The following is a 15,219-nucleotide window of genomic DNA, read 5'->3' on the forward strand; positions in this document are numbered from 1 at the left end:
CTCTGTGCTTTCATGTGCACTTTTCACATTTAGGGAAAGATGTCTGTTTCTTGTAAGCCTTTACTCACTGCCACTAGAATGTCAGCTTCTCTAGTTCTGGGACAGGGTCGTCGTCCTCATTTTTCTCTTTGGGACCTAGCCAAACCCTTGTGATCAAATAGGAGCAGTTAATAAGAAAATTTTATGTTCGTTTTAAAAACGGTGACGGCCAGCACACGGCAGGTGATCAATTACGGTTTGTTGAATCGAATTTACTTCTGTGCATCCGCATTAAAATGTGCCGTTAGGAAGCAGGTGGAATTGGGTGCCCAGTCCTTTGTGTTCTCGCCGCCCTCTTGTCCGGCTCTGGGTTTGGAAGGCTTTGCGAAGCCCGTGCAAAATGCAAGACTGCAGACACTTCTGTGCTCCGGCAACCTAGTTCCCTGGAACTCTCTGCTCCCCGGCATCTTGCATAAGTACGCCCTCTTTCCCACAGTTTTTGTTTTCTTCCTGTGGAAACCTTTGTGCGGGGCTCTGTCTTTCCTCAGGCACAAAGAAAACAAAACCATTTCTGGCAAGGGAAAGGCCGTGCTCTCCGATATGATGTATTGCTTTCTTTACCAAGATCCGCTACGAAATACCGGCATCTAGGAGTAGAGATGTCCACAGTAACAATGCCAGTCCCAGGATATTTTCAGGCGGAGCCCTTGCAAAGCAATCCCTGAATGATAAGGCATTCGAATGATTTTTCTTTCTTAAAAGCTATTGAGACGATCGTAAGCTCTTTTTCTCCTTTGATCCCATATGTGGCATAGTACATTAATAGATTTACTTATTATTCATGAGATAAACCCTACCTGGGCAGCACCTACTATTAGATAATTTTTTTCACTGTTAAATTAAATTTGCTGGTATTTTATTAAAGATTTTAAATACCAAAAATAAAAAAAAAGAATAACCATAAGGGTGCGCGGGCTGCCATCCGTACAACCCCACCCGGTGGTAGAAGTCAGCGGCATCTTCAGCATCTTCAGAGACTGGGGTGCGTAGATTATGGGTGGAATAGGGCAAATGAAGCAGCAGCTGGGAAGGAAGGAGTAGTTCAATAGGGACGGGGGGGGGGGGGGCGCGGCAAGGAACGGGGAATTTGGCGGAGGACGGTAGAATGCTGGGAGGGAGTAACTTCACGTTCACTGCATTTGCTGCCAAACCCTTGTGATCCAATGGAAATGATTACGAAAAAAAATTTTTCTCTGGGTTTTAGAAGATGTTACATGAATGATTCATAGCCTCTGACACGCAGCTAGTTAGATCTGACCGTCTAAACGCAACAAGGACAGACCCTCGCTGGTCTGTCCATTACTGGCTCCTCAATGATACTGTCCCTAAAGTCCGGAGTATGGGATTCTGGTGTCTGTGAAAGGGTTAGAAAAACTTCCTTTTGGTAGTGATGGGCACTTGTGAATGTAATCCAACACAGTTTACCTTATACTGGATTTCTCAGTGTATTAAGCCATATGTGGCTCTTACGTGGCTCTTAGATGGCGTCCCCTTCTCTCCCCGGTTGGGATTAATTGCCCCCTCTTTTGTGCTTATGTAGGATTGTTTGAGGCTTATTTTAATATTCATGACATTTTTGTTCTTTTCCTGGTAGATGCTCAGCTCATGTGTCTGCCTCCTACATTAAACCCAAAGCGCAGAAGGCTCTCTTCATCTTGACACATCAAGCACCAAGCATGGTGCTTGGGATATATAGGATTTCCTAAGGTAAGTCTGCAAAATTGAATAAGTGGTTAACGGGATTTAGCAAGGATATTTCAATGCGCTCGATGGCTCATCTGAATGATGGGGCTGTGGGAGATTTAAATGGAAGGGCTATTAACATGTACAGATGGAGCGTGATGTTCTTCAAATATTTTAATTTTTTGGTGAAGTGGAAGCAAGTTGATAGGAAAATGTGTGAGGGCCGAAACACTGCACGTAAGCACAGATAGGAGAAAGTATCACCATGGTCTGCCTCTCTTATCAGATCATAGTCAACTGAAGTGTTTGCAGAAGACGTCAGTGTTTTCCGTTATCAGCGATGTCTGGGGATGTCACAGATAGGTCCTGGGGGCAGGGCTTCCAGATTTGTTCTGCAGGTGTAACTTTGAGGAACATGCAGGATGCTACGTGACCTTCCTCCACATTGGACTGATTAAATGTGAACATCGTGTCCATGCATTTTATCAAAAAAGGGGCTTGGTTAAATACCCTGACAGGTGAAAAGCAAAGGACTCAGCACCACTCTGTCTGCATGGGGTTTCATGTTAGAAAGAGCTCGTTTTCTTCACATGGCAGAGCAAGGGCGAGGAAGGGCTCTCGGCCAGAAGCTGGAAATAGCTTCGTCACCGAGACCTCACAGAACTGGACATCATAATAATGGTGCCCGCTCACAATGGCTCGCGTCTGGCCGAGGCTCTTGTCTTCCATGTTTTTTTTGTTGTTTGAGTGAAACTCTTACACTGGGCTGTAGCTCACATTTCTAATTTTGGAAACTGTGTGTTTTCTGCCTCACAATGCTTTACTATAAGCCCTCAATTTCCGCTTCCTGGCAATAAAATAGTTCTCATTGCCACAGCAAATGTGATAGGTCTTTTTAAAGGACGCCATAATTGATGGCCTTGCTGGGAAGGCTGAGAATTAAGGCGAGCAGACTTGAAAGACCCATGAGAAAATAATTTTCTTTGCCTACGAATTTCTAGGATTTAGGAGACCAGAGCGCGGTTGACCCTCCCTCAGCGTCTGATTGCGTGGGGTAGTGACATCCGTGTGACTCTTCCCCTAAGGCTCTGCAGCCCCGCTCAAGGCACATCATGGAGTCAGGCGGTTGGGGGACCAGGCCCGGAGAGGACAAGCCCTTCTCCTGGGGGGCAGCTCCCACCAGGCCGGCTGTCCAGAGACAGTGGCGCGAGTGGGTGACTGCGGGGTCGCCACTCACCTCTCAGCCTCTTCAGCCTCTGCTCCCGCCTCCTCCTCCGCACCACCAGCAGGAGCACAAACAGCAGGAAGACCCCCACCAGGATGCAGGAGATGGTCACCAGCATCTTGAGCCCCTCGTTGGTCGTCAGCCCTTCTTCGCTTTGGACAACTGACTTAATGAGTGGAGGGATTGTACCTGAAAGCAGGGCCATGGTGTTAGATGACTATTAATGAAGACAGCATGGCGGAGGGTTTAGGGATGACGGTTACAAGAGGCGCGCTGTGTGATCCAAGGGTGTCCAGGGTGATGAGAAATGAGAGGAGTTCTTTACCTAGGTCCTGGCTCGTTGATTTATTTTCTCATGCCCCTCCTCTGCCCAACTTGCACCTTACTTGACAAAGCATCAAATCAGGATTTGCACAAAGGGTGAAGCCCATTTCTTTGAAAGGGGCTTCATTTTGTCATGTACTGCTGGGTGCGGGCGCTTGAAAGCACAATGTCCAGGCCAGGTGCTTAAAAAAGCCACATGCATTTCACTGGAACTGTCACCCATAGTACAACTGCTTGAAAACCTGCACATCAAAGGAGGAACAATAGGTCTGGCCAGGGGCCAGGAGTCTGCAGGGAGACTGTGCCAGACACATGAGCTTAAGGAAGCCGAGCGTCCCTTTTGGTTTGGTGACTCACTTGCTTTTCATCTCCTTTAGAAACTCTCATTTTAGGGCGAAAGAGCTGCAGACAACTTTTCAAAGAGGAAGCATCTAGGTCTCCAAAGCAAGCTCCTCAGTAATCAGGCATTATTATATAGCATTATGAAATTCAGATTATTTAGAATTCTAAGGAAGCACCTAAGTAGACTGAACTCTGAGCTATTTGAAGCTGCTTTCTAGGCAGAAGCTGAGTACAATGGGCGCAGAGATTCAGGCATACATCCACACGTTACGGGGCATGCATTCTGGCACCTTCCGCTATGTAAGATTCTCCATCCCTCTGTGTTTTCCATGTAAAATTTTCCATGTAAAACAAGGGCCAGGAAGTCAGTGGTTTAGGAAAAATAATGCAAAAAATAATGCAATTTCCCCCGAGCAAAAATGGTCTTTATCCTGCACTTAGTAAGTAGAGCAGGGATAATAGAATCCCAGTCTGTCCTGTTATCAGCCCAGGCCAAGAAAAGTGTTCTTCCAACTGTGCCATGTTTCTAGCTGGAAACCCATGTCTTCAGACATCAGAACCCACGTAAGGGGACATGGGTGAAGTTCATCTGCAAAACCAAGGCAGCACAGGGACAAGTGCGAACGTTTGGCAAGGAAATGGCAGAAGAAAGAGTCAAAGACACGAAGAATCTGAGATCGGACTGGTACAGGTATGAGGCTAGCTGTCAATGTTTGTTTCTCCCCACATGAAAGGGAAATCTTCCGTCAAGTATGACAAAAAAGATATTAAATCTATCTGTCTGTGAGATCAGTTCAAAGAAATCCATAATCCTTTCCAAGGAAAATATAAATATGTATTTTTTTATTTCCTAGTGTAATAAAATTATTTCAGATTTCAGGAATTTAAATGTAGCTCACAGAACTTTTGCATGCTTATAATCTAAGATCCTGGATAAAATGAGAGCATTTTTTTTTTTTTAAAGAAGACCAAGCATTGAAATTCTACAGAGTGCTTTGTAAGTTTGAATCACAGTTTCGAATTCTGCATGCGTGTGGTTTCTTATTAAAAGATTAGCACGACTGTCTCATCAATGTGTGCGCTGAAGCCCAGCGCTCCGGCCTCTACACAGATTATAGAGAAGCTTTGTGCTAGTGTGTGATTATCGTAAGTCAATTAACGTAAGCCAATAAGCTAACGTAAGAAATATGCCTATTGCCCAAATGTGTACCTGCTAGCAGAGGACTTTGGGGAGCTCTTAAATGCAAAGTAATGTGTTTCATATATCAGAATCCTTTATTCTGTAAGAGCAAAGAATTAAACCATGTTGGAGGAGAAAGCCAGTAGGAAGGGCTGTTCTGCCTGTGGGTGGTGCTTGGGGATGGGACACCCTTGAATGACATCACTGAGGCTAGAAAGCTAGACAGAGGGGCCCACAAAGACATCAGCTCGTGAGCAGTCAGGTTACAGTCCAGGAGCTGGGCAAGCCATTCCAGGGCCATGGGGCGGAGAGCACTGCAAAAGCATGACCCCAGGCTGGTGTCGCCAATACAGAAGGGCTTCTACCTAAGGACCTTCGTACATTCATGCGAGGCTGGAAATGCTGGAGGCCAGACAGGACTCTGGCTGGGGAGGATTTCATGGTGACATGGCCCTGGACAGGAGACCTGGGGGTGGGTTTCCAGTGGCAGAGCAGGAAGAACTCGTTCTGAGACCTTCAGGAGGGTCCCGGGGAAAATGACCGAATGAGGATCCCAGTCCACATCACCTAGAGTAGCTTCCTTTGGTTGTTTCTGAGGGTCCTTGGGCTCATGGACACTCTCCTTAGGACAGAATAAGCTGCACTCCCAGGAAGTGGGAGCTTGCTGGAGCTTTAATCAAGCAAGATCCCGAGGACACACAGGCAGAGGAGGGAACCACACCTGAGCCTGCCTACGGATGGATCAAGTATATGGGGGTCTTTGTGCCGGTGCAGCCTTTCTGGGCTAAGCCGTCTAACACTGTGGTCTGACCTTATCAGCGGTGTTGGCCAGAAGGCCTGGAGGGGTGTGGGGCAGATGCTAAGCCAGGAGCTTCCAACATTCTGATGAACTGTGGTGGGTCCTACCTTGTGGTTGAGCACCTAACTCAGTCACTGCTTTTCCCTGAGAGAAAGTCGCTGCAAAGCTGCAGAAATCAGCACCAACATGCTGCTTTTTAAGACTTTCTAAAGTTCCCTAACCTCATAACAATCAATGACCCCATTATCCTTCAGCTTCGCTGGGCTGGGCGTTTGTTCAGATATCAATCCTTTGATACTAGTTGTAGGAAAAAAAGGATAAACATTTCTATTGTTTATTTTTGGTTGACTAAACTTCACAAGATACCTCGCCTGGTTTTCACAAAGTCCATGCAAATCACACGTGCGTGTGGGGTTAGGGCGGGACTCACACTAATATCTTATGATATTATATTACTTTCATCCATGCCTGCATTTCTGCTCAGGGACTACCAGAAACTCCTGTACCATGAAGACTGTTTCTGCACATGCAGGCTAAGGGCTAAATGAGAGCAAAGACGGAGTTATGTGGGTTGGGATGGCGTGGGGAACGGGTGGGGAGACAACAAAAGCAGTGTTAGCGCACAGTCATTGACAAACACACAGAACCACGTGTTTGGTAAGGGAAGGTAAAGAATCCTTCAGCCCGAAGAGAAATCACTCCTGCACCACGATTCCCTAAGGAGATTCCCCGTGGCCCTCCGTCCCTTATTTCTGGAGCAGAGCCATGGTCCCGTGAACACAGTGAACTAGGGAGCCCCGCAGGGAGCCAGCGGAGTGGCCCCGAAGCCTCAAGGGATCTGCGGGCACTGGTCGGTCTGTGCCCAGGATGAACGTTGAATGGGAAAGGGACAGTAAGGACATGCACGTGTGGGAGGGCCGTGACGCTAGCCAGCTTACTGCCATCGTAGTTGAGCGTGGCGAAGTTGGCCTGCTTCTCCGCACAGCCGGCACTGTTGCACACCCGCGTCTGCAGCTCGTACCACGTGGCTTCTTGCAGCTCGTACAGGATGTACGACTTGGAGAGAGAGGTCCGCTGAGCTGTGGTCCAGACCGTGGTCCCGAAGGGTCTGTACTCCAGTGTGAAGGAGGTGATGGGACAGCCGCCATCATTCCAGCCGATGAGGTTCAGCCTCACGCGCGTGGTGTTGATGCTGGCGAAGAGTTCTTGCTCCTTCGAGAACTGGGGCTCTGCGGGAGAATGCACGGAGGGGATCAGCTCACGGGATACACGAAGGCCAGCTGTCAGCGTTGTCACACATTTCCCCTTGGCTGCCTTCCCCACCTGGGCAAGGAGCTCAGTCTAAGTCTGGGTCATAGACCAGTCCCAATTTGCCCAGTGTTTACAGGGACCTGGGGGCCAACGGGCTGTCTCCAGCCACAACCCTAGGTAGGAGAGGGGAAATCGGGCGGGTAGAGGTTACTGTTGTGTGTGTCAGCGCTCCTGGAGAACACTGCTATTTTCGTGTATGTATTTCCTTGAGTGATTCTGAAGGAACCCACACCGTGTGCTGAGCTGACCCGTTTCCACGCTTGTGTGGATGGACCTGACTCAAGAGAAGTCTAGTTGGATTTTGGAAGGACCAACAGGTGTCTCTTACGATCCAAGCCCTTCTTACTGGAGCCCAGGGACCTAATGGTTATACTTCTGCATAAATCAATCCCTCCTCCTCTGAACGCTTGCTGCATCTTAACCAGAACTCAGATGCCAGGTCCAAGTAGCACCTTTGCCTTCCCACTTCTCGCTCTCCTGCTCTCCAGGGTGGCCCTGTGTACCCGATAAGAGTCAGATGTGAGGGGAAGCTCCAAAGACCTTCTCTTCACTGCCTCACCTACCCTTCTGTGTCACCCTACCCCTCCCCTTACTGGTGGCCCCAGACTGCAGTTTCACCGCTGAGCACCATTTCTGCCCCCCGGGGGTTCATCTCCTCAAAGGTTCATGTTTCGGATTAAAAAAATCAATTCACATTAAAGGTCAACAGTGTATCCCAGTCACTTCCCAGTCACTGAAAAGTGAGGCCTTGGAGGCAATGAGAAAGTTATGGATAGAGGGGACATGGGGCGATGGAGGGAGAAGGTCACACTAGGCAAGAGGGTAAATGACATATTTCATGGCAACCCAGCCAGGACACTTTATGTTGGCACCGAAGCCCTTGGTTTGCAAATGACGCTCTTCTATTTCACTGCAAATGAGGTAATGAAGGAAGAGAACCACGATATTCCGTGAGGACCAGCCAGCTCTCTCATCACACTGCAACACGTCCAAACCCGTTTTGGGAATAACGAAGTTCAAACTCACAGACAAGCTTGCAAATAAATATATGACACGTCATCGGTGATTCCAATCCCCCATTCGATCTGGAAAGCAGAGGAAATGCAGAGAGCAGAAGGCATACCTACCTTTCCCCAACGTTTTCGCTTCTATGATTTCACTGATGCGTCCCGGTCCCACTCCATTTTGGGCCGTAAGAGTGAACTTATACCAGGTACCACACTTCAGATTTTCCAGGCGGTAAGAACGTTCACTTGGGCTGATTGGAAAACTTCCCCACTGCTCACTGTTATCCTCAGAGTACTGCAATATGTAACCTACAGAATACAAGAAATAGTCAAAAGAGCCTTATTTCCTTTCTACCTTCCTTCCAAATGTTGCCATTTTGTATGGGATGAGAGTTCTCAGCACTCATGCATAGTTGGAAGAGAACATTCCAGAAAACTGAACCCAGGCTGGGAGTATTGCGATGATGTTCCGATTAGTCTTTAGGCCACGCCAGACATTACTATGGTGTATTGCTAATTGGTGTGGTGAAAATAAAGCCACTTTCTCCCCGTTTCCTTTTAAAAGGTGTAGGAGGAAGCAGAGGGTGGACACTATGTCTCTAGAAATCTGCCCTCAGGACACACGTGCCTGAATCCTTGGGTATCCGCATGGTCTGAGCTGAATTATTTTTAAGAGAACGAAAGCTCTGGAAAAGGGCTATGTTACAAGGGCACAGGCATCTCCTCAACCATACACTACCCAGTCCACAATCACTAAGGGAACTGGCTCTAAATCCTGTAGCCATCCCAACATCTCAAGTCACCTGGCTTTTCCTTATTCTGAAAAACCCCTCCAGAAATCCATTTCTGTACATGACCACTATCATCTGTACTTCCATGACCATGAACATCAACTGGCCCTCTCTTGGCTGCTCACTAGGCGCCAAGCTCTGTCCTCAGCCCGCTACGTTCATTATGTCACATAACCGTAGGAGATAGTGATTATTAGCCCCACGGCACGGAGCAAGACACTGAGATCCAGACAGATGAGGTGACCGTTCGAAGGCCCTGTAAGTCAGTGAGATTCAAACCCCACTTTCAGAATCTGAAGCCAGCTCTCCTTGCCCTTGGGATCACCGAGACATTCCTCCTTGTTACGGCCGCCATCCCTACTACCCCAGCCACTTCCTGGTCCTGTTTTCTCTGTTTCTGTCTCCTCTCTGTTCACACCCGGGCAACCTGGGACCAGCCCGCCTGGTGCATGGTGTCCTCAGGCTGGTGGACTGTTTCTTCCCTCCAGCCCGTGGGGCTCCCTTTTTAATACAGGCAAAGCACTTCTCAGCTCCTCACTTACAGAGGCTCCTCAGCCCACACTGGCAGCATCAAGGGTCTTGCAGACCCCTCACATGGAGGTCACCTGTCCTGGATTCTTCTGTGATCAGGGTCCCCATCGTCCTTACTCTTTGCTCCTTCCCTCCCCTCTGGCCCTCTGCTGCCTTGGGGGCCCTCCTCCTTTCCGAGCCTCATTTTCTCTTTGAGTATCCTTGATCTGCACCCCTTAAGGCTCATGCAGTACATGACAGGTGGGTGAGGGATTTGGGTACCCCATGCTCCCACTGTTATCTCCTAGCTTCCATCCCAGCTCTGCCCAAACCACCTCCCTGCTGCTGTGAACGTCACAGGGAGAACACTTTCCTTCTAACTTCCTCCAGCCAAATCACATCTGGGAAGCTCTTGTAACCCTTGGCAACAGGAGCCCTCATGCCAATGGCTGTGGCTACCACTGTGTTTCACGGACCCCTGGTTGTCTTTGCTTGGAAACTCTTCATTACCAAAATTGGCTTCACCTTCAAGACCTCCTGCTCTGGCACTCCCTGTACCACTTCTCGAAGGCTCTCACACTTACAGAACCCAAACACTATTTCATTTGAGCCTCAATTCCTAGAGTCCCTTGAACATTTCCCTTGATGCCCTGTTTTTTTCTCCTTTCTCGTAACAATGTTCTCTAACAGCCTCATACCTTCTGTAGACCATTTCCACCAGGAGCCTATTTTCACCCACTCCTCGGACTCTAGCCACACTTGTTCTGCCAGTCAGCAGCTCCAGTAAACAGCGACCCAGTCTTCCATCCAGGTGTGCGCAGCACTTGACAAAGTCATGAGACGGTGAAATTGTGACCGCCACAGTTTGGGCTATTTTTATGCAGCTGGGCCCCCACTCCCTCTTCGCAATGACTTTGTTGGTCTATTAATGACTCCCCTTACATTTCACATGGTAGCTGTTACAAGTCTTCCCCACACTCCTCAAACTTACAAACACAACCTCCCCCCAATCAGCTAACTATTTAAAAAAAATAATCTCACTTTTTTCTTTAAAAAAAAAAGGAAGATCTTCCCCTTTACTCAGAGTGCTGATAAATGTTTAACACGTGGCTGTAAAAAAAAAAAAAAAAAGAGACTTGACCAGTAGCATTTCTGAGTTTTGGGGTGTGTAACGATCCCAGCCTGGGGTTAGTCACTGAGTATAAGGCAGAGAAGAGAGAGGAGAGCTTACTCTCGTGAGCTGGAAGGAGCTGGCTCCAAGACCCTGCTGGCTTCACCCTGAAATGACCCCCTATTTCCAGTTGTCTGTTCACCTTCCTCATTCAGAAGAGGGGATGTCCTCTGCCTTTGAAAGTCCCCTCCCATGTAGGACCAGCCCCCTCCCCCACTCCCGTGCATCTTTAGTGTATTCCCCCGGATTCTCTCCCTTTCTTGTGGCCACAGCTTGCTCAGAGTGATGTTCTCCCAACTCTGCGCAGGCTAAAATTATCACACTATCTCGTTCCTCAGGACAGACTTCCTTTGTTCTTTTCTGCTATGGACTCAATGCAAAAGTTTTGTGCAAATAGATCGTTTCCTACCTAAACTCTAGGTTCTCCCTTTTTGTGCTTTATAAATTAGAACAATAACCACTTGGTTACTAATTAAATTAAATTAGTAAGTACTAATTACTTGAATGAATGATTGAGTACAGGAATGAATGAATGATGGAGTGTTGACAACATGGAGAAGAAACAGTATGCAGAATTTTGGGGGAGAGATTACCAAATTCTTTCTTTCTTTTCTGCTTTCATTAATCTTTCACTCAGATTGGAGGCACACTGGTTATTTTGTGAATGGGATGCCTTGGATGAATGATGGGTTTCAGTAAATACCATAAGAATAGATGTGTGGCTTGCTGTTTAGGTAGTGGGAGAATTAATTGTAACTAACGCAGAACGGTTACTTGATGGAGATGTGTCACTTATCAGCCTGGGGATGGATAGTGACAGTCAACTACTGTGGGCAACCTATTGCTCATTACCTCTGATGGAACTGCCCCCATTGTCTCCAGGGAGCCACGAGAGCGTAATGGAAGAAGATGTCGTTTTGGACACTGTAAGCCGAGGCTGATCGGGTGGAACTAGATAGGAAACAGTTTTTAGAAAACAAGAATTAGTTTTTCACATCTTTAATCTGCTTGAACAGCCATTTACCAAATCATTTTTAACAGCCATTTATTAAATAAGTGTTTTAGGTTGCCAAAATATGCAATTCACTTCTGTCAAAATGTCTTTTTAGTTGATGTCCTTGGTTAAAGAGATAGAGCAGAGTGAATCTATTATTTAACGAAAATTCAACTGCATTTCTACTTGGATTTATATCTAACTCATTTCCTCACTGATTCCTTGAATTTCTGGGTCGTTCATCACTTACTGAAATCTCCTTTAAACTTTCTAAGGATGCTTGCATTACTCTGAATTTCAGCCTTGATCCAAGTGAGAAAGATAAATGGCATCCACTTAGCTGTTCTGTTCCCAGGATGTGACAGGGGAGGAAAGGGGGGAGGGGAGATTGGGTGAGGGAAAAGTAAGGGAGGGAGAGCGGGGGAGGGGAGAGTGGCTAGTGGGAAAAAGAATTGCAAAAATTGCCACTTTTTTAGCTACTACCCCAAGATTCGATACACACACACACACACAAGCGCGCGCGCACACACACACACACACACACACACACTCAGCTCTGGAAATCAAAGGTGTGCCATTGGTTGGCTGTACGTGAACTTGCTCGTTCGTACAAGACTTGAAGAATACATACTTCAAACCAATGGGCCTCAATATTATTTTGGGTCAGCACCGAGGACAGAAACATTGAAGAAATTCAGAATCAGGTTATCCAAATTATATAGACACTTCCCTTAAAATGTCCATTTCTTTTCCTCTGAGAGAGGCCCATATATATTAACTCAAAGGTGTGAAAACATGACCCGGCTATTTCGAGTCACAACATCAAGTCAATCTTCTGAAACACCATGGGATTCTCTTGACTCCAATTTACTTGAAATTTCAGGCCAATTTTACATTTTTTTAAAAAATATTGTTGTTCTCCTCCTCTTCCCTCCCCCCTGAGGACAATACTGATTTTATTTTTACTCACTGTGATTTATTAATGTGACAACATTTAAGTCCAAAGAAGCATACTCTTTGGTTTTTCAACTAATAAAATATCACTGTGCACCCAAACCTGAACTGGTCTGTGGCCGCTGAGGATTTTACACGTGATTTTAATTCAACTATCTTGAATTTGTCATGTACTTTTTGTGTTCGCTATCAAGAAAAACCACATATACTACATTAAAAACCCAACTAAATATAGCAATATCCGTAGAGTTTCAGTGGATGACCTTTTAACGTACACTGCATATAAAAGCTTGGTTAATTAGTAGATAAAAGACCTCAATTCAGACTTATTCTTGGTGTTTTCTGGGTTCCACTTACACATATGTAGAGTAAACCGTGCAATTAGCAGAAGCTACCAGGACGTCCTCAGTGCTGCACATCGAGAAAAATGAGACTAGGCTCTCTATACGCAAAAGTGTAAATAGCGTTATCTCTGGGATTATGAGTGCTTTTATTTTCTTGGGTTTGCTGCATTACATTTTCCAAAATGAACAAGTATATTTTTCTGTAATATGAACATAGCAATCAGCTCTTTAGAAAGGCTGATTTTTAAGTTTGTTCAATTTTACTCTTTGCATATAGTCACACGTAGAAAAAATATCATTAAAAAGAGTCCTCAAACTTTCTACCTTGTACTTGTAAATTTAAAATAATTTCATCTGATCCCCAGTTGTTATTGGCGATGCAGCTGTAATAGCCGGAATCTTCCGCCTTCACCGTGCGGATAATGAAGCTCCCGTTGCTGAAGATGCTTCTCCGCCCATCAATCGTTACTAGGCTGGGTGTCCCGTTACTACCTCACAGGAAAAAAAGGGCACAGATTAAAGAAATTACAATCCAAATTAGCTGAGGCTGGCGAAAAGCATAAAGGCTCTCTCTGAGGTCAACAAGGCCCTCGGAACTGAATTGTGATTACACGACAAAAACAATCCAAAGCTGAATTTCATTCTTTGGAGAGCGTGCTACGTGGAGGTTAGCTCTGTGCTGGGGGTTTGGCTTCTGGCTGTCACATACGTCAATGCCTGTAGCATCCCGAATGGGCCCCTTCTTCCTCCACCATGCGGGCACCGGCCACCCCCTCTTGCGAATTCCTTCTGGGGCAGAAGTGCCATTTTGACCCAATCACATAGGGACACCTAAATGTGGGGTCTCTTGTGGACTTGCTTAGATTTATAGCTGTTCATGATTTTGACCCAAAAAAAAAAGTGAACTGTGGTTTCTCAAGAGGGTGATGCGTTGGTCTTAGAATAAAAAGAGTCCCCTCGCCATTATAACTGCCGCCATGGTGACTGTTCGGCCATCCCCACATCAGGCAGGATGCCTCTTGACCCTGGGACTGTATTTATTTCCTTGCATTAACTGATTTTAAAAGAGGAGAAAAGTGGTCCCTGGACCAAGACTATTATTTCAATAGTTTATGTCTTTTAAGTGCTTTTGTTTAAAATAGGCACTCTGCTGAATCCATTTTATATCAAATTTCCATGCTCATTAGTGAATTGTCAGCTCTTTATTTATATCCTAATTTTGTCCTCTGAACATAGAGAAAGCACTTAGAAAAGTTACAGGATAGAATATATCTCACCCACTTTCTGCCTCCTATCTTGGCTGCTATTATTTTAATAATTACTTATTGAGTATGGAAAACCAGATTTTATATTAGCTAAGTCCTAATGCATTGCATCTCTTAAAGTCATTTCTCAGAGCATTTGAGGTAGGGTTAGTTGGACCATTATCTTGGAAGGAGAAAGACAGGTGTGAGGGCACCCCTGTGATGGGGGGCGTGTTCCTCTCTGTTATAGAGGAAATTTATATGATAAAGTACAGCGATTATTGGGTTGGTTGGGCTACTTTCCTTGCAGGCATTCTGTTATGAATATAAAGGTTCTGAATTCACGGAAGATAGATGCAACACACACCAGACCCTTTTAGTGCTAAAGCCAAGAGCCCACCCCCCATTCCACCTCCTCTCCCATCTCAGAAGAGTTGCTGTTTCCTGGAATTTTCATGAGTGGAAATGAAGACAGCATTAGAGTGCCAGACCCAGCCTGGTATGTCTGATATAATCTCTTAGAGTCTCGCTAAAGGCATACATTAGGTTACTGGTTACCTGTCTTTCATCCATTTTACTGCAGGAGAAGGGTCCCCAACGGCTTTACAAGGCAAGGCAATATCCTTCATCCACGGAGTAGTCACTGTGCCACTGAACGTCAGGATTCGTGCTGGAGCTGGGGCGCCAAACAGAGCAGAAGCCCAGTCATGCCACAGCCTCATTGACACAAAAGCCAAAAGGCCCTTCCCCCATACGGTGACACCCCCCCCCCCAAAGGGTGAAAGCAGCATAGCCGGTTAGGGATACACCTGCCAACATCGTTCTCTGGTTATCAGGATGTGTATACGGGATTTTCTTGTAAGAACATACAAATAGCTAAAAATCCCTATGGTAGCATTCCCCCCCTCTATTGACTAAACATGAGGAGCCCAAATTAAATATCTGGGTCTTCATAAGCCCAGCATCCCCAAGCTGTGTTTTCCATGAGCCCAATTATTTGTCAGAGCCCTTTATTAAACAATTTATCTCAACACCAAAACCGCACGTTAAAATACACTTTTAATATTTGAGAGAACAGACAATACGAGGCATAAAGTGCTAAGAGAAGGACGAGTAACACAGAACAACTTCTGTCAGTTTTGTTCTACTTCCCTGACTCGATTGTGTCAACTTGATCTTCAGAACAAATGTTAAGGAAAATGAATGCTTTTCAAGCAGCTTCTCTTGAAGAACAACTGTTTGCTTGGGACGGTGATTCAGAGGCTCCAATGGCAGCATCGGCCAGAGGCTTCTGGTACCAG

At 46.2% G+C, this 15,219-nt stretch overlaps 1 protein-coding gene across 2 annotated transcripts in view; it reads right to left on the reverse strand.

Moving 5' to 3' along the window:
- Positions 1-15,219, reverse strand: part of DSCAM (DS cell adhesion molecule) — a 718,005-nt gene that overhangs the window by 45,811 nt on the left and 656,975 nt on the right. For both annotated transcript variants that reach the window (XM_087861321.1, XM_087861322.1), the window contains exons 22-27: positions 14,477-14,594; positions 12,999-13,162; positions 11,235-11,333; positions 8,031-8,219; positions 6,531-6,821; positions 2,960-3,136 (exon numbers count right to left, since the gene is read on the reverse strand). In XM_087861321.1, coding sequence (XP_087717447.1) covers positions 2,960-3,136; positions 6,531-6,821; positions 8,031-8,219; positions 11,235-11,333; positions 12,999-13,162; positions 14,477-14,594 — 1,038 coding nt within the window. The remainder of the gene's footprint in view (positions 1-2,959; positions 3,137-6,530; positions 6,822-8,030; positions 8,220-11,234; positions 11,334-12,998; positions 13,163-14,476; positions 14,595-15,219) is intronic.

The sequence above is a fragment of the Ursus americanus genome, chromosome 4 (genome assembly GCF_024610735.1).
Source record: "Ursus americanus isolate L20-20 chromosome 4, mUrsAme1.1.p, whole genome shotgun sequence".
Taxonomy (NCBI): Eukaryota; Metazoa; Chordata; class Mammalia; order Carnivora; family Ursidae; genus Ursus; species Ursus americanus.